Source organism: Trachypithecus francoisi, unplaced genomic scaffold (genome assembly GCF_009764315.1).
Source record: "Trachypithecus francoisi isolate TF-2019V2 unplaced genomic scaffold, Tfra_2.0 Lachesis_group1, whole genome shotgun sequence".
Lineage (NCBI taxonomy): Eukaryota > Metazoa > Chordata > Mammalia > Primates > Cercopithecidae > Trachypithecus > Trachypithecus francoisi.
The window spans coordinates 140,497,408-140,522,019 of NW_022681454.1; the positions used below are offsets into that span (position 1 = coordinate 140,497,408).

At 38.4% G+C, this 24,612-nt stretch overlaps 1 protein-coding gene across 1 annotated transcript in view; it reads right to left on the reverse strand.

Moving 5' to 3' along the window:
• Positions 1 to 24,612, reverse strand: part of FREM3 (FRAS1 related extracellular matrix 3) — a 123,254-nt gene that overhangs the window by 38,048 nt on the left and 60,594 nt on the right. The window contains exons 3-4 of the mRNA XM_033215363.1: positions 3,675 to 3,821; positions 153 to 383 (exon numbers count right to left, since the gene is read on the reverse strand). Coding sequence (XP_033071254.1) covers positions 153 to 383; positions 3,675 to 3,821 — 378 coding nt within the window. The remainder of the gene's footprint in view (positions 1 to 152; positions 384 to 3,674; positions 3,822 to 24,612) is intronic.

The window sequence follows — 24,612 nt, forward strand, 5'->3', positions numbered from 1 at the left end:
ATTATTGTCTATAAAGTAATTTACTTCACTTTAAATCCTAAATGGATATGAACACATCTAGTGGCTTACAGAGCCTGAGGGAAGTATGAATGCTGGAAATGGAGCCAAGAACCTGTACTGGTTAATAAAGCAAATCAATCAGTATCACATACCATCTCCAGGGTCCACAATTTCAACCGTTGCCATTTCTGGAAACTCCAATACAGCCATGAGAGGTTCCGACAGAATGATCTGGAAGGTCTCTGACGTCTCATATTCATTGTCAGGTATGATTCTCACCCTCCATGTGGCTGTAGTCTGTCCAGGATTGAATTGGACCTGTTTATTGGTCTTCCATTTGAAATCTTTGTCTCTTTTTGCAGTTTCATCTTTGGTACTAATGCCTGAATAAAAACAAAAAAAAACTATAAATATAAAGTCAAGTGACTGAAGGCATAGTCTCCTTTCAAAGTGGTTTCTATTGTTAACAAAAGTAGATAACATAGACATTGTTTCTTTTAATGCTCCCAAAAGACACCTGTAAATGATCTTTCTTGGCTAAGAGAGTATAAGTAAGTGGAATTGAATAGAATTGAGATGAAAACATGGAAGGGGGATTGACAGAAAGAAGAGAACAGAGAACAGTCTTATTTAACTTATTTATTCTAGCACATGCTTATAGAGATCCTCTGATGTGCCAAACTCTACCAGATGCTGGGGATTCAGAGATGAATAAAAAATTGTCCCAGCCCCCAGAAAGTTCATAGTCTCAAGAGAAAGATAGTAGAATATGAGCTCTATGGAGGTAGAGATCTTTGACCATTGTGTTCACTGATGAATTCCTGGGAATTAGGACAGTACATGGCATGTACTAGGTATTCAATAAAAAATTTTTGAGTGAACATTTTGTATCTGATAATTTCAATTTCTGCAGTCTTTGGAAGAATGACCCCAGAGGTTGTTTTCTCTTGCTGATTCTTACTCATGGTGGCTTGTTTCCTCATATGTTTAGTGATTTTTTGATTGTAAGAGAATGCTTAGGAATTTTTCAGGCAATTAGTGTAATGTTGGTGAAAATGGAGAGAGGTGAGAGATTTGAGCTCTGTTAGGAAATAGTAATTAGTAACTTACTGAAGATACTAAACAACAACAACAACAACAACAAAATAGTGTTAAAATACCCAATATGAGATACAATGATGAAAGATGCTATCCCATCAAGACTAAACAGACCTTCCTCTTAACCCAAAGTGTTCAAGCAGCATTCTAATATTGTTTGGTCTTGATTTTAACATACCAAGAAAACAATACCCCTGCCTCACCACTGTAGGTCTCATTATAAGGGTTAGTTACATTCTGCAGTTGTATGGATGTGTGAAATCAAATATGGTAACCTGACACCAGCTCTGGTGAAAACTTGATATAAAATAAGATTAATAGCTCCCTCTTGCAATTCCTTGACCTCATTCTCAAATAATCTGAAACCTTGTAAAAGATACACAAAGCTATAGAGCCTGAAAATAATTCCAAAGGTAGGATAGCTTGTGTTGCCTTTGCAAATCTGCTGAAGAAAACCTGCATTAATATCAATTTTGTGACCGAGAGTGAATGTTCAGTAATTTAGGAAGAGTCTCCTTTGGCCACATGTTGGAAGTGGAGAACATAAAGAAGAGTGAATGGTGTCCTCAGCCAAAGCTTAGGTAGAGCTAAGTGGCGCTGCTATAGGAATGAAGCAGGCACATGGCAATTTACTTAATGTTTGGTGAACATTGTCTCTGTTTGAAGTGCTGAGGATGTCACACAGAATTAGGCACAGCCACCACTACCCTCAAGAGGTTTTCAATTTTGTAAGAGGCAAACAGATGAACAGGTGATTTTAATTGTGTTTGATGAGTGCCACGGAATGGTATTTGTCACTTATTGAGCATCAGCGGTATGCCAAGAACCGTGCTAGATTGATTTATGATCATTATTACAAATTCCCCTCAAACACATCGTGAGGTGGATAATTTACTTACACATAAGGAAACTGAACTCTTTTAAAAGTCACAAAAAAGAGTAAGTGACAGAGCAGAAAGTCAGACTCTACCATTTTGTTTCTTTTTTCTTCTGGATCTTGTGGTTCGAATATTAGCCTGGGGTGGAGTAAGCAGGGGCATCAGGAGGACTTTCTGGATTGTCTGAGTGAGATGCTTTAGAGGTTCCTGTCTGTGATGTTGAGTAGTATTGTGATTTTAAGGAGTATTTACCAAACAAAAGGGCTGGCTATAGTTTACTTAACAACAAATATTGGTGACTACCATATGCCCCATGCTGTTCTTGAGGTTGGACATAACCCAAGATGTAGTTCCTGACCTTATAAAGCTGAAATCTACTTGGGAAGACAAATAGACACATGATCCATGCCAATTATGGTAAGTGCTATGAAGAACCATACAGCAGTGCATGGAGATAGAGAGAGAGTATGGCAGGGGTGCTGCTTTGGACAGGGTGGCCAAAAGGTTTCCAAAGGGTTCAGTTAGGGCAAGCATTCAAATGGTTCTGAGCAGATGAACTTTTTTTTTTGGGTCAGGATATAAAAATGCTTCTTGACATTTTAACCCAAACTCACATGAAGGCCTTGAGATAAAGAATTGTGGAAGTAGGGCCTGACAAGAGGAGGGAGGCATATTTCAGCTGACATTCCTGGCAGCGAGTTCTACCATGTGTTGATATAGTAACCTGGAATGTAGGCCGAGGCTGAGGGCCACCCAGAAATCAGGGTGCTCTTTGGCTGACCCCTTCTCCTAGGAGAACAGTCCTATTTTAGGAGCTCTGGGCCCGGAGTGGAGACTAGGGAAAGTCTGCCTTTTCTTGATTGCTTGTTTTCTCCCCAACTCATTTCTTCCCTGGCTTCTCTCCAACAGTTTTGATATACTGCCTGAGCTCTGGGGTCCTGCATGTCAGGGAAACTCAATGCTTATTTGTAAAATGAAGACAATATACCCCTATCTGTCTTCTTAATCGATTATGTAAATAAAGGCAAAATGATCTCTGAAAGTTCTGGCAGCTAAAGATGTTATGAAAATGCAATGCCTTATTAGAACAACTAGTGTTAATTATTAATGATGATAATGAGATATATTATGCAGGCACTATGTATGTGTTTACTCCAAGAAGACATATTTCTGTACTAGGTCCTTGTAGAATATAAAGAAATTCGACATGGTACATGTCCTCAAGGAATTTATAACCTACTAGCAAGGTTAAAACAATTATACATAATCAAAAGAAATATATAGAACTAAACACAGTAGTGGATCATGTACTCATAAATAATTTTTCAAAAGAAATAGCTAGAATTAAGGCTAAAAAGATATGCTTAAAACAACTTTGAAGGAAATTGAGTGACTTGAAGATTGTGGGATGGCTATGAAGCGTCTTAATTTTCCTGGGGACTGGTGAGTTATAAAACAGAGAAAGATGTAACTTGCTAGAAAGAGAAAAACAGGGAAAGGATGATAAAAATTGATATATATCTAAGCCCCATAACTCACATGGAGCAAAACCCACAGCATAATTTCACAGACACTTTTTTAGAGATTTCTCCAAACCAGTTATTTATTCTCTTTCAGTATACTTTCTTATAATTAGGTTTAGTCCTAGATTTCATGTTTCCATGACGTTTTACCAACAACCAATCCAAAGTTACTTACTGATAAATGATGTTTCTCCAAGGTATCCTCTGCGTGTAAGCGTCACTTCTAAGAATGTGGAGTCTTCATCCACAATGTAGTACTCTTTCTCCAAACAAATCCAAGCCCACTTTAGATGGAAAGGTTGATTTGTTAGTTTATTTCCTCCTGTAATTGATAGGGGCAAAGGAAAAGTCAGCTGGAGTATTTGATGGCAAAAGTCAATGATCAAGGTGTGCATTTTGCTTCTGAAACCAGGGGTTTCAAAACATACTCTTGTTTTATTTTGTTTTGTTTTTTTTGGTGGAGAGAGGAAATGTTCTTTGCTTTGCTAGAGGATGTCATGAGTGTCATCTTAACCCCTATTCCCCCTGCTTAATCTAGAGGGAGCCAGGTGCCTCCTGTTCCCAAAGGGTCTTGTGCATCAGGGTTCTGAAGAGCCAGAGCTTGGTAGTTTTAAATTCAGGTCATACTCAACACCTCTATCCTTTTCTCCCTGCTTGTCTTGTTCACTTCCACTCTCTCTGCCTCCTCAATTTTTTCTTTGCCCTTAACTTACTCGTTTGTATTATTTGAGCATCCATTTGATCTCATATTAGTCTAGAAGTTCCTTGAAGACAATACTGACATTATATTTACTTATTTTATCACTTTCAGGACATAGTATGATGCATTGAACCTATACACTCTAATGTTTAAAAACTACCCATGAAGAGGACAATAGACAAGGGATATAAGAGCTCTATCTTATTTCCTCTTGTCCACACCAAGTCACTGGCCTCTTTCAGAAAGATCAACCCAGCCCCTTATTGTGGCTGTGTAAGGTTTGTGTATTGGTAGCAAGAGAAGGTCTCCCTCATCTGTGCAGTGGTTGCTGCAAATAATCACCTGTGAAAAGATGTTGAAGTAGAAATCTTTATGACTGAGTTTCAACTGATGGGCCAGTATGATAGATATCAGATACCAAAGTGACTGTGTATGAACTCTATCAAATAGAGCTTTACTAACCAGTTCCACAGTTACTGGACCCCTTAATCAGATCAAGCATATCAAAATGGGGCAGCGTGTAGACAGGAAAAAGAATTTGTGAAGAGAATACTTTAGAAAAAGCTGATGCTGTGGTGGAAATCCCTATTATCACCAAAAAGGGTATGGGTATGAGATGGGGCTACAGCCTTGACCTCCAGCCTACAGGGCTTCAGGGAACCTCCTGGAGAGCTTGACATCTCCTTCTACAGTTGGAGTCTATGTGACTTACTCATTTCCAAAAAAGATTGGCAGGGTAAAGGAGTGAGTGGAGAGCGCTGCATTGGGAAGCAATAGAGTAGCTGTGAAGAGCAGGACAAAGAAAGCAGGTATATGGACTAGAGGTGGGTCATCTGTCCAATAGGGCCAGTTAAGGAGGCAACAGGATTTCCGCAGAAAGGAAGCTGGGAGCCAACCACCAGATTCCCATGGGTTGCACAGGTGGTAAGAGACAAGGAGGCTCCAAAGATAGGAATCTTCAAGGAACCCATGAAAACACTAAGTAAAGAAGGGGTCCCCCTTTAAAGAGCTGCCACCCAGGGACCTCCAAGAGCAGATGGCAGTGATACTCTCTATACTAGACTGTGCTCTGCCTGCCTTATCTCCTGTCTCTCTAGAGTCAACCTTGGAAGAGCAAGGCCTTGGTAGTAAGCGAGGGGAACCATGAGCATGGAAAGAGGGAAGCTGGCCTCAGACCTCCTTCACACTGCAGGTTCTGATTTATAGTTGCAAAGAAGGATCCGTAGAAAACAAGCACTGAGGTTTAATCCCACTTGGGCTTACAGGAACTCACTGATGTGTAACTGCAAGATAAATGCATATGTTGATTTTCATGTTTACTCTCTGTAGTTTTCTCTCTCTTAAAAAAAAACATTATTGATACTATTGTGGATATTCTGATAAATACAGAAAGATGTAAGACAAATAAGACAAATAAACGTGCCCCAAATCCTACTGCTATTTTTTAAAAAACCATATTGCTTACAGTTAGAAAACACTTTAATTTTTCATGTATGTAGTCCTTTAGATTTTGAAATCCTGTGTCTTGGCAATAGTTTATATTTACTTTTTTTGCGTCTTTTTCAAAGTTCTTTTATATACTGTCACATGTTTTATTCTACAAACCCATTACAGAGTATGGCAAATATTAGTCTCAATTTATAACTGGACAAACAGTTTCAGGAGGATGAGGCAATCTGACCAGGTCCCCACAGGTGAGTGGTGAGGCCAGTTTTGCAGTCTGCTACTCCAGTGCTCTGTCTTTCACTCTGAGCTGCCATTCCTGTGGGTTAGGGATCGATGCAATGCAAACACTTCAAAAGCAAAGTAGGAAAAATCGATTGCAGATCAGACCCTCTGAATAAAAACATGCACAGTGAGAAGGGTTTAACAATTAGAGACAGAAACATTTCCAGATTCCAAACAGCTAATTTGTAGTCTTGTGATGAAGAGCATAGGCTCCTGAGTCACATGGGCCCAGGTTCGAGGCCTGCCACTTATGAGCCATTTGATCATGAGCAAATTATGGGTCTTCAGTTTCTTCATCAGTAAATGTGATAATAGCATTATGTGCTCAATCAGATTGTTGTGAGAATCAAAGAAAATAATGCTACCAAATGCCTAGCACAAATGAGATGCTCAATAAACGTGGGTTCTAATCATCATAGTTTTAAAACAGCAGAGGATTGATTTACGCCAGGCTATATTGCTTCTTTTGACTTTGCTTTCACTACTGACTGGTTAATACATCTTTTAAAAAGTGGCTAGTTTCATCGGAACAGCCTGTGTTAGAACTTGGAACTCTTCTTTTATTATAACATTTTTCTTTTTAAAGCACTTTCCTGTCACATTTCATATTCCTTTGCAATCTGCCTATATTTTGCCTGCCCCCAAACCAAACAACACTATTGTTACATTTTGTTGAAATTTTGGTATGCCTTGAGCAAGTTAAGAAAATATGAAAGCATCATCCTCTTCAAGCATGAGCTCCTTAGTCACTGTAACCTGATATCACTGGCTAATCAATACTTTCTGTGACCACATGCTTGCTGTTAGGCACCATATCAATTCACTTCCTAGAGAAATGAGAAATATAAACATGATCTGGGATAAATAAGAAATATTCTGTGTTTCAAAACATTTAAGGGGAACCTACTTTAAACCAAGTATGTTAGGAGAAAGAGGCTGGTAGGAATTGTTTCTAGTTCTAGATGAATCCAAGAAGGTGAAGACCATCTACAGATGTTTTAAAGCTCTATTTATTAATATTCCTTAATAACATTAACCTTAGAAATAGAGAAATTAATAGCTAAGGAACACCTCAAAGGGGTTTTGGCCTAAAGATACCAGTGGCTAAAATGTAGTAAGTACATGTATTGGCCAGAAAAAAGACTGTCCATCAGAAGTCAAACTAATTAATGGTGATGCTAGAGCAGAAGAGAGTTTTCATTAAAGTATTTTCTCTTTCCCCTTCTCTATAAAGCAACACAAATCAGAGATAAATGGCTCCCTGATGCATTGGTCATATCCTACAAATTGATCCCAAATACCAACTTCTTGCTCTCTGCTAAAATGTTATTTTATTCCAATTAAATGCACAATTAAATTTGTGCCAAAGACAATATCATTTGATTCCGGGGCTGGCTTAGTTCCTAATGCTTAAATCTTGAAGGAGCTACCATTGCAATTGCCGGTTTACTACAGAAATAAACATCCGGAAAAGTTGTGTTATTGTAATGCTGTATTTATTTATTTATTTATTTAGACAGAGTCTTGCTCTGTCACCCAGCCTGGAGTGCAGTAATGCTGTCTCAGCTCACTGCAACCTCCACCTCCCAGGTTCAAGTGATTGTTCTGCCTCAGCCTCCTGAATAACTGAGATTACAGGCAAGCATTACCACGCCTGGCTAATTCTAATAGTAGAGATAATATTTATACATTTTATTTCCATAGTGTGGTCATTGACCTTCAGGATTCTCTAATCCAACTAGAAAATAAGACGTGTATATGGAACTGTTAAATTACAACACAAGGGCAATATGATTGTGGATAGAAATGTATGGAGCAAAATAAGTAGAAAGGAAGACTTCCTGGGATGACTGGGCTAGGAGAGATGGGTAGAATTCTCTCTGCAGAGAAGGAGGGGCCATTTTAATATGGAGGGAGAAGAAGGTAGACTTAAGGGAAGCAGAGTGAAGGAAACTTACACAGGGCATGGTACATTCTTGAAAATTTATAACAGTATTCTTTAGTAGAATGTACTGTTTCTAAGGCATGACAAGACCACTTCAGAATAGATTCAGGAAGATTTCTGATTGTTAAAATACTTAACATGCATTTACCACAAAAAGAGTAATTCTGGTAACCTAAAAACATTTCAGGCACCCTTTCAGTTTGTTTGGCTTGATAACTAATAAAAAATGTGTTAATGCACTCCAGAATTCTCTTGTAGATCTAAGTTATAGTCTAGGTTTCTGAAGGATGATTGATGAAAAGTTGTAATTAATTAATTAAATAATCCATTCAGTTATTCCAGCAATATTTATTGAATATCTGTTATATGCTATTGACTCTTCTAAGTGTTGAAGATAGAACAGTGAAATCAAAAAAATCCTTGTTCTTGTGTAGCTTACTTTCCAGTGGACCAATAAGCAAATGATGTATAATATAGTTGATGGTGAAAGTGCTATGCAAAAATCAGGATAGTTGGATAAAGCATAACTGGGAGAATCAGAAGGTGATATTTTATATAGAGTGGTTAGAAAAGGCTTTTCTAAAGGGGTAGTATTTGATTAGAGAATGGGAGAAAGAATATTTCAGTCAGAGGGAAAACAAACACAACAATAAATATTTTCATATTTTGAAACTAATCAATATTCTGTCATGACCAAAGGCTACTTGGTCTCCATTCACTTCTGGTGCCCTTTTTATTCCTATGAATCAGTACCTATTAATCAGTACTTAAGAAGGTGGACTGGCTTTTTCTGACCAGTAGTATTCATTAGGGCCATTTAGGTCACATGATTTTGTTTTGTAACTATTCTGCAGCTTTTGAACTCCCTGTCCATAATTGGAGGATTTAGGATTTGATGAGTCCCATCTCCTATAGCAGGCATGTCCAATCTTTTGGCTTCCCTGGGCCACATTGGAAGAAGAAGAATTATCTTAGGTCACACATAAAATACACTACACTAACGATAGTTGATGAGCTAAAAAAATGACAAAAAAACCTCATGTTTTAAGAAAGTTTATGAATTTGTGTTGGACCACATTCAAATGTATCCTGGACTGCATGTAGCCCATAGGCCATGGGTTGGGCAAGGTTGATCTACTGGAAAGAATTAGAAAATATCATTATGCAGCCTCTCTTACAGCTAGGGCATAAGCTTGTCACTTAGGCTCTGCCAATGTAGCTTGAGACTTTGATTTAAAAGTGTACAATATGAGGAGGCTGCAGGTCAACTACATAGAGCCCATATTGGTGAGGGTTGCAGTGGAGGCACTTGGTTTTCATGGACATTGGGAGCAGAGATCTAGTGTCCAGGGACAACTGTACCTAGTGGCAATGGTCGTCCACAGAGTGCTGTTGGCATTCTTTCTTGCTGCAGGTCCTGTCATTCTGTCTCTCTGGCCTCCTAGAGATACTACTAAAGCTCTTTACTATGCCATAATAAATTTCTTTATTTAAATAGCAACAGTATTTAATAGGACTTAAATAGCAATGGTAGGTTTGCAACTAGGAAAATTCTCTTGTAGATGTAAGTTATATTCTAGGTTTCTGAAGGATGATTGATGAAATATTATAATTGACTAAGCCATCCATTCAATTATTGCATAAATATTTATTGATCATCTGGCATATGCTGTTCCCTCTTCTAAGTGTTGAGAACAGAACAATGAAAACAATAAAATCCCACAGCAATGAACTTATTTTTGTCTTAGTTGCATTTGTAAAGGAATAAGAAGACATTGAATAGTGAAGGTGAAAATGATTAACATAATGCCTGGCATGCACTAGGCACTCAAGACACTGGGCCCATTAAGGCTATACTGATATCAATGCAATGCACACATTTTAATGGACGCACAGGAGAAAATAAGTACAAATTGGTGTTTTGGAATGCATAAATCAGTTATACACAGGGAATTGTTTATTTGCTCATTTATACAATATGCAATTACTTTGAAGTCAAACCATACATCAGGCACAGTGCTAAGGGTTGTAGATAAAAAGACATGTCAGGTAGGAGCTCTTCAGAGAGGATGTTGACAGGCTTCATGAAATAATAAGAGCTTAAGCATTAAACAGTGACAGTGGAAAGGGAAAAGATGGGTTAAAGAAAAATGAAGGAAGAACCATCAGGCTGTAGGAGATGACCAGCTCTGAGAGTTATGGGAACTGTAAAAAATGACTCATAGAGCCCAAACAGGGCAGCTGGAGGAGTTGTGTAGGTATAGTAGTATGGCAGTATAGATATAGCAATAGCCGATTTAGAGAAGCCAGGAAGGAAGATAGCTTGGGAGTTTGGTTTTAATTTGGCTTTGATGTGATGGTAAGAAGTCCAAGTGCAAAAAGCTCATCAGATATTTGGATATATGGGACAAAGTTTTGAGGACAGCCAAAGGCAAGACATGTAAATTCAGGAGTAATTATTATGCAGGAAGTTTCTGAAAGAGAGGCTGAAAGTCAGGTTTCTGAAAGTTTAACAATAGAGAGCTAAATATATATTGTACAATCTTTGTATTTTGTTAGGCATTACTCTCAAAGGATCTAGGCAATTGTGGAGTTGCATAAGAAGATTTACAGCTAGTGGGACCCCAGCTGCATATCTGTCATAAGATACCCCAGGGATTCTCAATTAGCTGATTCAGCCACCACCCTTTTCCATCCTCTCTCAGACCTGCTACTGGGGTCTTGATGGACAGCTGGCCACCCCTGGACTTTGACGCTCCAAGCCAGAAGCAAGGTGGAGGAAAGGGCTGCGTCTTCATGACACATCCTGCCTCCTCATGTGTGGCTCTGACTGAGAGTCCCCTTTTGGCTGTGCATAATCACTTGCTGGAGAAAGGGTGTGAGGGGAAGGAAATGAAATATTAGAAAGGGAGAAGGTGGGCTGGGCCAGGGAAACCCTGCTAAGACAGAGACTCCTCATGTGAGGGTCAGTTATAGGCTCCCTGAATTCTGAAGTCAGGGAATTGTGAGGGGGTGTGGGATTCTGAAGTCAGAGAATTGTGAGGGTGTGTGGAGTGGGGGGATGTCACGGTGGTCCTTCCAAATGGAGGCCAGAGAGATCATTGCCTAGACCTTAGCTATGCCCCCACAGGCTTCAGTTGGGAGCACTCCACTTCCTCCATCAGACCCAGCAGCAGGCAGTCAGCCAGATGATGCATTAACAATTGTATTCAGTGTATGAGAGGTGGTTTAATGTGTAATAAATAAGAGTGCAGATTCTGGAGTGTATGAAAACCCAGTTTATGTAAGTCAGGGACTTTGTGTAGCTGACACTATGTACTTCAATGATGGAGATGCTGTAGAAAAAGAGAACCAAGAACTAAACTTTGAGGACAGTTGCATTTGGAAACCAGTGAAGAAAAAGAAATCAGTTACAGAATAGAAAATAAGAAATATTTGAATTAGTGTTATCACAATGTGGAAGTCTGGTATAAAATGATCACCTAGAAGTAAAAAAGAATAGCTTGAAGCGTAAGTATAATTTTCACATCAAAGCATGACACTTTGTTATTTGCTAAATTAAACTGTTGTAGCTATGTATCTAGTTATACTCTAGTGCATGATTTTCCATCTCAGTACTACTGACATTATGGGCTGGATAATTCCCTTGTGACGGCAGCCCTGTCCATTGCAGAATGCTCAGCAACCTCCCTGGCCTCTACCTCCTAGATACCAACAGCATTCCCTCCCTGCTCCTCCTCATCCTCAATTGTGACAATCAAAACTATCTTTAGACATTGCCAAATGTCCCCTGGGGGGGAAATCACCATGGATTGAGAACTATTGGTGTAGGTGGAATGAAATAATTTTGCTAAATCTGATACAAATCTTCATATATCTTACAAACCTGTGTTTTAGAAGAATGATAAAACATTTTAGATTTGAATTTGGCATAGAAAATCAAACACTCTCTGTTGAATTCAGAAGGTAGTCTTAGCATTGCTTAAATTAATCTAAGGAAAATCATAATATAAAACTATTTTCCATGTGAGAATATTAGAGTTTACAAGTCATGAAGAAGAGCTATTTAGTGGGGTTTGATTTACCATCATACTTTTTTTCAGACAGTATTTTGAAGTGGAAGCATCAGGTTGTCAAGTTCAGTTGGCAAGACCTGACAATCTGTTCACTCACACAGTAGCTCTCTGGCCTTAGGCAACTTCTCTGCTGCTCCCTCATCTGCAAAGTGGGAGTAAAAGAGGTGCAAAGAAGTACTGTGTGTGAGAGACCTCAGAGGCAGGGGAGTGCAGGACAAATATCATCCTTATAACTTAAGCTTTTATTATTAAATTCCTTTCTTCACATCAAAAAACAGTAGAAAAAATTGTTTTTTTTTTTTAAAAAAAAACTACATAGAATAAAATTGATGCCCTAATGTTCTAAAAAAAATAAAGAAAGGAAAACATATAACCTCATACTGGAAAATGAGAGTAAAGAGGGACCAACATGCACCAAATGCCCATTATGAGGCAAACATTGGACTGGACACTGGGCAGCCTGACCAAAAAAAAAAAAAAAAAAGATGGAGAGATGGTCAAGCTGAAGGAGACAGGAGTCAGTAGACAGGCTCTGATAGGACCAGCCAGGATGAGAAAATGATTTGAGTGCACAGTAAAGTGAAGAAAAATAGAAATTTGAGGAATAGGAATGGCTTAGAAAGTGACTATTAAAGTAATAATAGAGAAAAACACCCAGCTGCGGATTTTGTAACTTATCAAAATGTGAAGAGTATAATGACATTTATGTTTTCACAATTATTTCCCATTGGGTTAAAAAATATGGGAAAAAGACATCAAGTATTTTACCTAAATACTGTATTTAGGAAGACTTAATTTTGATATAACTTAATTACTAATTCTAATTTCTAATATAATCCCCTCTTTTAAAAATGCAATAATTTAAAAAATAAACACAAAAATAAAAAAATAAAAAATATGATATACCACTAAAGAAAATTTGAAAATGCATTTAATAAATGCTGACTCTCAAATAGATAAAGTCATTTACCAAATGATAAAGTGGCAGTCATTGTCAAATGTTAGATGTTTATGACTTGAACTTGGAAAAAATTTTAGTTGACTAGGATATTCTATCTTTGGTGCTTAATAATTAAAAGAAAAATTAAAATTATATATAGTTGTGTTTTCTAATACTTCATAACATTTTTAAATAGCTTCATTGTCATAAGCATTTAGCTTCTACAGCTCACACCGTAATATCATTTTAAAGTGTATTTGAATTCCATAAGAACCCATTCATCATGCATTTGGAAACAATACCTTTACTTAGCAATTGTCGCATAGTGTCAGTTAGTATCATTGTCATTTGGAAAATGCTTCACAGTGAGAAATGTGTTACTCTGACTTGTGACTTCACATGCACAGGTCCAGTTACATGTGTATAGATAATAAATATAATGGTCTTTTTTTTCCAGTAGAGCTATAAATTTAAGGAAAAGAAAGTAACCTGGAATAGAAGAATTGGCAAATTAGGTAACAGAAAAAGCCAAATCGCGTATCAGCTAGGTCTCCATTTTCTTCTTCTGGCTATCTCCCATGTTCCTGGAGTTGTTGGTAGCAATTTCAAAAATGTGCCTTTTTGGTTGAAATTTGCTCTATGCCCTTCCCAAATAAGTGTATTATTCCACTTGACTGTCTACTTCCATTTCTCAGGCTTTTGCTTAATTCACTTCTATTTATTCAAGTGTTTCCCAGTTCTCCCTGATTGTGCCCTTTTAGTGCTTCAGGGTGCCACCACCCACATCCTGGAGCTTGGAGGGATAGGTGACCCTCTTTTTGGAGTCTCCAACATTACAGGCTCATATCCATTCTCTTCTTGAGGAACAATAGACTATTTTGTGAAACCATACAAAATAGCCCATAGGTTTTTCAGAAAAGAGGGAAAAAACCAAAAGAACAGCAAAGAGATGAGATTTCTGTGGTCCTTTTTCTAGTTGTATTCTCCTAAGCTGCAGAGATGCTACTCACAGACAATGCTCTTAAATCCACCCCTGCAATCTTTGGACACGTAGGGCAGGTGGTAGAGGGAGAGGTGTTTGTGCTCACGTGGTTGGTGGGTGGGGAGAGCAGAAGGTGGCAGGTGTCAAGGCTGCTAGCTCTAATTCTGTTCACTGAGAGGTGTTTGGTGTATTCTTTTTGGAGATGTCCCCAAACTGTCTTGATGATATATTTGGCTCTCCGTTTTGGAGAATTAAAACTCAACATGTAGTGCTATGTATAACAAAACAAGTTTTTCGTGCCCTTTTTCTCCTTCTTAAAATAGTGTTCTTCAATATAAGAACAGTGGAAACAGTGTGAAATAATAAAGACCCCAATCTTTTCTTAGATTCTTTTACATGCCTCAATAGGGACACCACATTCTGCTTTTGACACAAAATAAAACTACTCAAAGAAATCTCAAAGCAAGACATTAGAGTTTTTAAAAACAGTTGTATCAGCAGAAGCTTTCAGTTAGTAGCAAAGTAGAAATAGGCTGCATGCCCACATGGGCCATCTCTTTTTGGGAGTTGAGGCTCCACATGGCTTAACTGGAAGGCAGAAGACATTGTACCTTCTTCTCAGGAGCATACAGGATTTAAGGAGGAGGTTGAAACAAACTCTTTCTTCCAGAAATGTAATATGATATAGTTAGTGTAGCAACTTATTTAGAGATCAAAAAATCATGCTCATTTTCGGATACAATCTTGAGTCCAGAGCAAGTGACTGTGTACTTTCATGTACTGAACTAGAGGGTCCTCTTCTCCTTTTGAATCTCACTCTGTTTTCTTGTCCTTCCCTATTCGCGGTAAAGACTATGTTTGATCCCTATGCTCTAGGGCCAGGGACACCAGGGTTTGCTGTGTCCTTAGCAATCTAGCAATTAAACATACTGTCCAGAACATAGTCTTGATTTATCGTTACTGAGAAGACACAGATACAGCGTATTGCGACTCTGCTTGTAGACTAAATAGGGCTCTGAGGCAGTGAAAGGAAATGTGGCCATCAGCATCACAGCGAGCTCATGACTGCCCAGGTGAGTGCCACACCCAAGTACCTCATCTGTCCTTAGTATCATTTATTTCATAGTCGACCTTGTGATTGCTGTGTGAAATAATTTACGTTTGCTTTCAAAATGTTAATTTGGTGTGGTATCTTAAATTTTTTCTTCCGGTGATTCTTCCCTTTTGTGCTATATAAGGATCCTTCTGTGCCGTTACAAGGATCAAATATGAAGATAGATGTGGAAGTTTTAGAAAACAGAATTTTCCTAAACCTAAGTTTGCAGAGTTCTCAGTAAGAAGAGAACAGTTCTTCACCCTCAGAAATCATAGAAAGAGATAGTATTTGGGAGGGAATCAGCAGTGAGTCCTTCTATTAGATTGATCCAGAGGAAATTGTTATTTTCTTCAGGGCAAAAATGGGTGAATGTTCAGCAATTTCAAATAGTTCAACTTGACATATGAGTGGTGTCAGCGTGTCGTGGAAACAAAACTGGACTGAGTGAGGAGATCTAGGCTGGAGTCTTGGCAACACCACTAACTAAAGGTGTGGTCCTGGGTGAATCGCTTACTTCTCAGGGCGACCTTTCCCCACCTCTCAGATGAGGGAGTGAAATTAGAACCTTTCTGAGTTCCTTTTCAGGTTTAACATTCTGTGACTCTTTCTGTCCCCCTCAGCATGTGGCACCATTACAGAAATCCAGAAAACAGATTAACTTATTATGTCCCATTTTGGACAAACAATAATATTACTCAGCAAAAGTTGTTGTAACTTGATATATTAAGTGAGCTTTAAGCTTCCTGGAGTTCTAAGCAATGTGAGGAGGGTGAACTCCCCAGAAGGCATACAAATGGTCTGGGTACAGAAGTGCACTGGCAAATCTAGAGGTATAATCTTAACATTGACTGCATATTATCACCAAGTCTTTTCATATCCATTATCTCATGTACAAATCCAATCCTTACAACAACTTTCAAAAGTGGGAACAGTTATACTTGACATTTGACAAATGGAGTACCTACAGTTCAGTAACTGTGCCTTTCCTGAGGTCACAGTGCTAGTAAAAAAATGTAAACATAGGCAAAACTCTCTACAGCCTGGATCCTTTCTACCTCTCCATTGTCTCCTACCTCTCTTACTGACTTTGGAGCACACAGGCCAGCGATACCAAGTTCTGATGCTGTTTCACAGCTCTGGAAACTCTTATTCATCCTTGAAGGCCCTGTTTGAATGTTGCTCCTCAATGAAGCTTCCCTGAGTAAAGGTTTATCACTGCTACCCTTGCACATACTTCCTTTTTGCACCTCTCAGGCTATTGCAGTTAATTGTCTACATATCAGTCTCTTTCCAGATTTGGAGCTGATTACTCCAAATTACTCCAAGTGTCTTTTCACTTTGGAGTCCCTAGCACACAAGCATAGTTCTTGGCAATTGACAGGGGCTTAATCAATACCTGTTGAATGACAATGCTTTCTGGAGAAAAAAATGACCTAAATGTAGACTTAAAGAGGAATAGAATGAGCACTGCTAATAATTTAACCTATGTATAGTTTGTAAATATATTACTTTTATTGTTTTGTTACATAACTATGTAGATAATGGGTTAAAAATTTCTGGTAACCAGCCTGACCAACATGGAGAAACCCTGTCTCTACTAAAAATACAAAATTAGCTGGGGATGGTGGCACATGCCTGTAATCCCAGGTACTTGAGAGCCTGAGGCAGGAAAATCACTTAAACCCAGGAGGTGGAGGTTGTGGTGAGCCGAGATTGTGCCATTGCACTCCAGCCTGGGCAACAAGAGTAAAACTTGGTCTCAAAAAAAAAAAATTCTGGTAGTATAGTATAAAACCATTTTTTTTTTCTAGTTAGCAAGAGCCAGTACCTTTAGTCAGGCTTTTAGATTCTCAGCTTAGAGTTTCTACAAAATACTGTATGTACAGCCAGGCTGTGAACCAATCTTTAAGTATAAGGGTCTTATTCTAGAATAATCTTTAAAAAAATGATAAAAATGACTTACATGTCCATAGTATATATTATTTAACTTTTTATTCAAAATCTAGCATTCTCATGTTCTATAAATTGATCATGTCACATGGGTCATATAGAATTGTACTTGATTGGCATTGAAATTAGATAGTATAATAAATAAAAACAAATATTTCCTGAAAGCCATAATGCACTGCACATCTTAGAAATACCTGGTCCCAATCAAACCAAGCCCCTTTACTTCCTTATACACACAGGAGACAGCCCAAGTGTGTCTTTGCTAATGTCAGTAAAATAGGAGGTGTAAAAGCCAGAAATACTTATTTTTCTAAGAACATAAAGATAAATGTCACATCCCTACACAACTTATGTACACAGTGTACTCAAAGGAGAAATAAGATGATTCCAAGAGCAATTTGATTCATAGATGTGAGGAAAAGGGAAGCCACCTGAAGGTCTACATGAAAAAAAGGAGATAAAAAAGGAGCCTTGTAGAGGCATAAAAATAAAGTTCTACTGATCACAGACCAAGTTTTAGAACCAAGTGTATTCACTAACAATTGTGAGTTTGGCTGAACCTTGGATCTATCTAACAAATCCTTAAGTGAATGGGGGATGGATGACCCCTGGTTGAGACTTCTTTTTGAGGTTTGGTAAAACAATAATCAGGGAGGAAAGGTTGGAAGTTAAGTAAACCACAGCACAGCTCTGTAATCATAATCTCCATCGTTAGTCCACACATTGCAAAAATAGCCAAACCAGAGATGTAACAGATGTCATTAGCCAAGTTCTTGGCCAACACTTATCAGGCTAAGAATACAAGCTGAGCTTTTCTTTTCAGGGGAAGCATTCTATTTGCCAGAAATTCCTTCCTGCCAGACCACAAATCAACAATTGTTAGATAAATAAAAAGCTTCCACTTAACTTACAAACTCTTGGGTAAAATGTTCATTTTTCTAGAAATAAAAATGCCCTTTACATAGCATAAGCTATAAATGATTGCAAAGCGTTCCACTAAAGCAATAAACTGTCAAATTCATAAATCTTATATACCCTTAAGGAAAACAGAACTGAGTCTGTTAGGCATCATTTTGAATTATGCTATATAGAGAGGCAAAAATGTTAAAGATGGCAGAATAGTCATAGATGGCAGACTAAACTTGGATACCGCTTTCAGTCATGTTAAACAGAAATTCAGTTCAAAAACCATTTATAATACCTAGAAAGAAGCTTACCCCAAAAGGTGAAAGACCTCTACACTGAAAACTATAAAAAACTATAAAACATTGTTGAAGAAATTGAAGAAAACACAAACAAATGGAAAGATATCCTGTGTTTCTGGATTGTATTAGTATTGTTAAAATGGCCATACTACCCAAAGCAATTTACAGATTTAATACCATCCCTGTCAAAATGCCAATGACATTCTTCACAGAAGAGATAACAATAATATAATTTATATAGTGAGTAGCCAAATAATCCTGAGCTTAAATAACAAATTTGGAGGCACCACACTACCTGACCTCAAAATACACTACAAAGCTATAGTAACCCAAAAAGCATAGTACTGGCATAATAACAGACACACAGACCAATTAAACAGAATAGAGATCCAAGAAATAAATTCGTGCACCTGCAGCCAACTTATTTTTAGCAAAGGTAACAAAAACACACATTGAGGAAAAGGGCCTCTTCCATAAATGGTGCTGGAAAAATTGGATAGCCAAATGCAGAAGAATGAGGCTAGACCTCTATTTCTCATCATGTACAAAAATCAACTCAAAATGGATTAAAGAATTAAGTGTAAAACTCAAAACTATGCAACTACTGGGAGAAAACATAGGGGATAAACTTCATAACATTGGGCTGGGAAAGGATTTTTAAAATAAGACCTTAAAAGTACAGGCAATGAAAGTAAAAATAGACAAACGGAATGACATCAAACTAACATGCTTTTGCACAGCAGAGGAAACAATCTACACAATGGTAGGAAGTGTTTGCAAACTACACATCTGACAAGGAGTTAATATATAGAATATATAAGGAGCCTAACAGCAAAAAAACACAAATAAGCAAACAAACAAAATAATCCAGAAAACAATGGGCAAAAGACTGTAATAAACATTTCTCAAAAGAAGATATACAAATGGCCAACAGGTATATGAAAAAGTGCTTAACATCACTAATTATCAGGGAAATGCAATCAAAATCACAGTGGGATACCACCTCACTCCAGTTAGGATGGCTATTATCAAAAAGACAAAAGTCAACAAGTGTTGGTGAGGATACAGAGAAAAGGGAACACTTACACACTGCAGGTAGGAATATAAAGTAGTACAACAATGATGGGAAACAGTATTTTGGAAGTTCCTCAGAAAATTAAAAATAGAACTACCAAAGGATCCAGTAATCCCACTGCTGGGTATATATCCAAAGGAAATAAAATCAATATGCTGAAGAGGTATCTGCACTCCAGTGTTTATTGCAACACTATTTACAATAGCCAAGATATTGGATCAGTGTAAGTGTCCAACAACAGGTGAATGGATAAAGAAAATGTGGTATAGAAACACAATGTTTATATTATATAATATATAAAGTATATAAATATAAACATAACCATAGAAAAGAGGAAAAATCTTGTCATTTACAACAACATGAATGAATCTGGAGTACATCATGTTAAGTGAAATAAACCAGACACAGAAATGCAAATACTGCACAGTCTCATTGGTGGGATTTTTTTTTTGTTTTTAAAAGTTGGTGTCGTAGAAACAGAGAGCAGAACAGTGGTTACCAGAGATTGGGGAAGACAGTTAGGAGGGGAGGATGAGGAGAGGCTGGTCAACAGGTAGAAAATTACAATAAGGTAGGAGAAATAAGTTCTGGTATATTCTGTTGCACAGTAGGGTGACTATGGTAAATGGTAAGGTATTGCATGCTACCAAACAACCAGAAGAAAGGCTTTTGAATGTTCTCACCACAAAGAAATGAGAAATTCGTGAGGTGATGGATATGCTAATCACCTTGATTCGATCAGTATTTAACCCATACATTATGGAATTATCAAATTGTACCCTGTAAATATGTACAAGTACAGCATATCAATTACAAATTATTTAAAATATATTTTATTAAAATGAAAATAGTTTTGGGGACTTCAGATTGTATATACTGTTTTATGAATTATGCTGCTGCATAATTTAACATAGGATACTGTTAAATGATGATCAGGAGCATCCAAACACAGACAGAAATTGACAAGAGAACAATCCAGGCACTTGGTCTCTATAACTTTCTGTTAATCTTATTCCCCTCCTGCGCTGCGTGTGTGTGTGTGTGTGTATGCATTTGCACACGTATTTCTTTTCCCAAGGCCCCTTTCTCTTTATTTTATCTTGCCCTTCTCCATGTATCTGCATCATCTTCTTCTTTTTTTTTTTTTTTTCTGAGATGGAGTCTCTCTCTGTTGCCCAGGCTACAGTGCAGTGGCGTGATCGCCCCTCACTGCAAGCTCCGCCCCACCAGGTTCACACCATTCTCCTGCCTCAGCCTCCCAAGTAGCTGGGACTACAGGTGCCCGCCACCAGGCCAGGCTAATTTTTTTGTATTTTTAGTAGAGATGGGGTTTCACCGTGTTAGCCAGGTTGGTCTCAATCTCCCGACCTCGTGATCCGCCCGCCTCGGCCTCCCAAAGTGATAATCTTATTTCTACTTCTTTGTCTTTATGCATACGTGAGCTCTTTCCAGTTTCCAGAAGGTCATTTAGTTTTTGTATATACTATCTTTAAAAAATGTAAAATATAAAGAATGAGTATCTAATAATCAGCATCCACAAAGAGATTTCTCAATGTATCTGTTTCCTTTACCATGTTTCTGGAGTCAAACCTTGTAGATCCCTGGAAATTTGTGATAAAATCTCAAGATAATGCTTCACTTCCACATCTTTAATTGAACACAGACACAAAAATGGGCATGATCTCTGAAGTTGTTTCCTCAGATCTTTAGTCTTTAGATCTATAACTTTGAGTATAGTAATACTTATAATAATAGTTTCTATAATTTTACCTTTTTGAAAAATAACAAAAGGCAAGTTCAACCTACAAAGCATATAATTTTTTACTTGGAGTTTATAAGGAAAATAAACATTTTCTCACTAAGAACATATAAGCTTCACAGTACAAGCTATACAACAAAAATATGACTGCCCTGGCAAGCCAAGGTCCTCTGCCCAGCCATAGAGGTTCCATAGTTGTATTAGAGTAGGTGGCCTTTTGGTTTCCCAAGGAAAGCCCAGGCAGAAGTTATAGATTGAGGATTAAAATGCACCATTTCCCCTCAAATCTATCCTTTCCAAAATTATTATTATCATAATTTTTGATTCTGGCCTTCTTTCTATGTATTAATAATGGGTGATAAATCAAACTGGGGATAAGCATCACTAGTGAAAAGATAACTATTTCTTAAGTGAAGACGTATGAATCTTCTTTTCTCTTGCAGCTTGTACACGTGAGAGTCCAGTGGGTTTGTGGCTCACCTTAACAGAAGAGGACCTGTGTGCTCTGTGAGGACGGTAAGATAATCAGTGAAAGCCTAGGGGCTTTGCTAGTGCAGGGCGAAGACATTCATGGTCTATAGAACTGTTTCGTAGCTCTTGCAAACTCTCTACTTAAACTTGAGAAAAAGAGGCACCAATTTACTCTGATTGAATTTTCATTCAGGATATCTCTACTTGCTTCAAGAATGGTGGCAACTTTTTGATGGAATAGTCACTGGGATAGTTAATTTCATGTGTCAATGCAGCTAGGCTATGGTGCTCAGTCTAGGTGTTGCTGTGACAGTATTTGGGTATGTGATTAACGTTTATAATTAGTTACTTTAAGTAAAGCAGATTACCCTCCATAATGTTGGCGGGCCTCATTCAATCAGTTAAGAGCCTTATGAGCAAAGACTAAGGTTTCCCCAGTAAGCAATCATACCTCATCACTGAAACATAGAAACCTTGCCTTACTTTCCTGCCTGCTGGCTTGTCCTGCAGATTTCAGACTCAAGACTGTAACATCAACTCTTAACTGAATTTCCAGCCTTTCCTATAGATTTTGTATCTGCTAGCCCCCACAACTGTGTCAGCCAGTAAATATCTATGTTTTATCTGTCTATCTATCAATGTGTCTACTTATCTATCAATATATTCTTTTTCTGATTCTCTGGAGAATCCCAGCTAATACAGCTACTATGATATTCACCCCTTGCCTTTTTCTCTTCCTCTGTGAAACTGCTAGATACAGGCATCTTACAAAATCTCGTATCTTAATTACTTTTACTTATTATTTACATGTTTGGACCCTGTCTTCATGTTTTGTTTGTTTGTTTTAATTCAGTAAGGAGCATTTTGTATGTAGCCTTTGCAACAAAAACCCTTTGGGGAGATTTGCCCCTTCCCCAGTGAGAGAGATGAAGTATTTTAATGTTACCTAATTTGCCTAAAGCACTTTCATGAAGATTTAAACTCAGATCCTTCACTGGAGAATACAGAATAATAACAAAAAAAAGAAATCCTCTATGTTTATAAAAGTTGCCCAACATTTAAAATTGTTGGAAAATACGAGGAAGAATAAGACATACAGCATGAAAGCTTAAGAATGTTTTACATAAAATACACTGAACATTCATTCAAAGATCCTTCAGAGGAAAACCTGAGTTGCAAAACTGATGCATTAGCAAACATTACTTAAGGTATTAGGACATGCTGTATTTTCATGTACTAAGGATTAGTTGGTTTTCTTTTTTTTAGAGACAGAGTCTGATATGATTTTGTTCTGTGTCCCCATTCAATCTCACCTTGAATTATAATAATCCCCACATGTCAAGGGCAGGACAAGGGGGAGATAATTGAATCATGGGGCCAGTTTCTGCCATGCTGGTCTTGTGATAATGAATGAGTTCTCACAAGATCTGATGATTTTACAAGGGGCTTCCCCCTTATCTCAGCACTCACTTCTCCTTCATGCCACCAAGTGAAGGACATGTTTGCTTCCCCTTCCACCATAATTGTAAATTTCTTGAGGCCTCCCCAGCCCTGCAGAACTGTGAATCAATTAAACCTCTATCAGTTATAAATTACCCAATCTCAGGCAGTTCTTCATAGAAACGTGAGAACAGACTAATATGGTAAATTTGATACTGCAGAGAGTGGGATGCTTCTATAAAGATACCCAAAAATGTGGAAGTGACTTTGGAACGGGGCAACTGGCAGAGGTTGGAAGTTTGTACGGCTCAGAAGAATATAGGAAAATGTGGAAAAGTTTAGAACTTCCTAGAGACTTGGAGGGCTCAGAAGAAGACAGGAAAGTGTGGGAAAGTTTGGAACTTACTAGAGACTTGGTGAATGGCTTTGACTAAAATGTTGATAGTGATACGGACAACTAAGTCCAGGTTGAGGTGGTCTCAGATGGAGATGAGGAACTTGTTGGGAATTGAAATAAAGGTGATTCTTGCTATGCTTTAGCAAAGAGACTGGTGGCACTTTGCCCCTGCCCTAGAGATCTGTGGAACTTTGAACTTCAGAGATACGATTTAGGATATCTGGCAGAGGAAGTTTCTATGTGGCAAAGCATTCAAGAGGAAACAGACTAGAAAAGTTTGGAAAATTTGCAGTCTGACAATGTGATAGAAAAGAAAAATCCATTTTCTGGGGAGAAATTCAAGCCTGCTGCATAAATTTGCATAAGTAATGAGGAGCCAAATGTTAATCACCAAGACAATGGGGAAAAATGTCTCCAGGTCATATCAGAGAACTTCGTGGCAGCCCTTCCCATCACAGGTCCAGAGGCCTAGGGGCCAAAAATTGTTTTGTGGGATGGGCCCAGGGCCTTGCTGCTTTGTGCAGTCTTGGGACTTGGTGCCCCATGTCTTAGCTGCTTGAACTCCAACCATGGCTACAAGGGGCCAACGTACAGCTCAGGCCATTGCTTCAGAGGGTGCAAGCCCTAAGCCTTGGTGGCTTACATACAGTGTTGGGCTTGTGGATGCACTGAAGTCAAGAATTGATGTTTGGGAACCTCTGCCTAGATTTCAGAGGATGTATGGAAGTGCCTGAATGTCCAGGCAGTTTGTTGCACATGTTGAGCCCTATGGAGAACCCCTTTTAGAGCAATGCAGAAGGGAAATGTGGGGTTGGAGCCCCCACACAGAGTACCCACTGGGCACTGCCTGGTGAAGTGGTGAGAAGAGGGCCACCATCCTCCAGTCCCCAGAATGGTAGATCCACCAACAGCTTATACCGTGTGCCTGGAAAAGCTGTAGATGCTCAATGCCAACCCATGAAAGCAGCTGAAAAGGGGGCTGTACCCTGCAAAGCCACAGGGCAGAGCTGTCGAAGGCCATGGGAGCCCACCTCTTGAATCAGCATGACCTGGATATGAGACATAGAGTCAAAGGAGATCATTTCGGAGCTTTAAGATTTGACTGCCCTGCTGGATTTTGGAATTGCATGGGGCCTGTAGCCCCTTTGTTTTGACCAATTTCCCTCATTTGGAACAGGTGTATTTACCTAATGCCTGTACTCCCATTGTATCTAGGAAGTAACTAATTTGCTTTTGATTTTACAGGCTCTTAGGCAGAAGGGATTTGCCTTGTCTCAGATGGGACTTTGGACTTGGACTTTTGGGTTAATTCTGGAATGAGTTAAAAGTTTAGGGAACTGTTGGAAAGG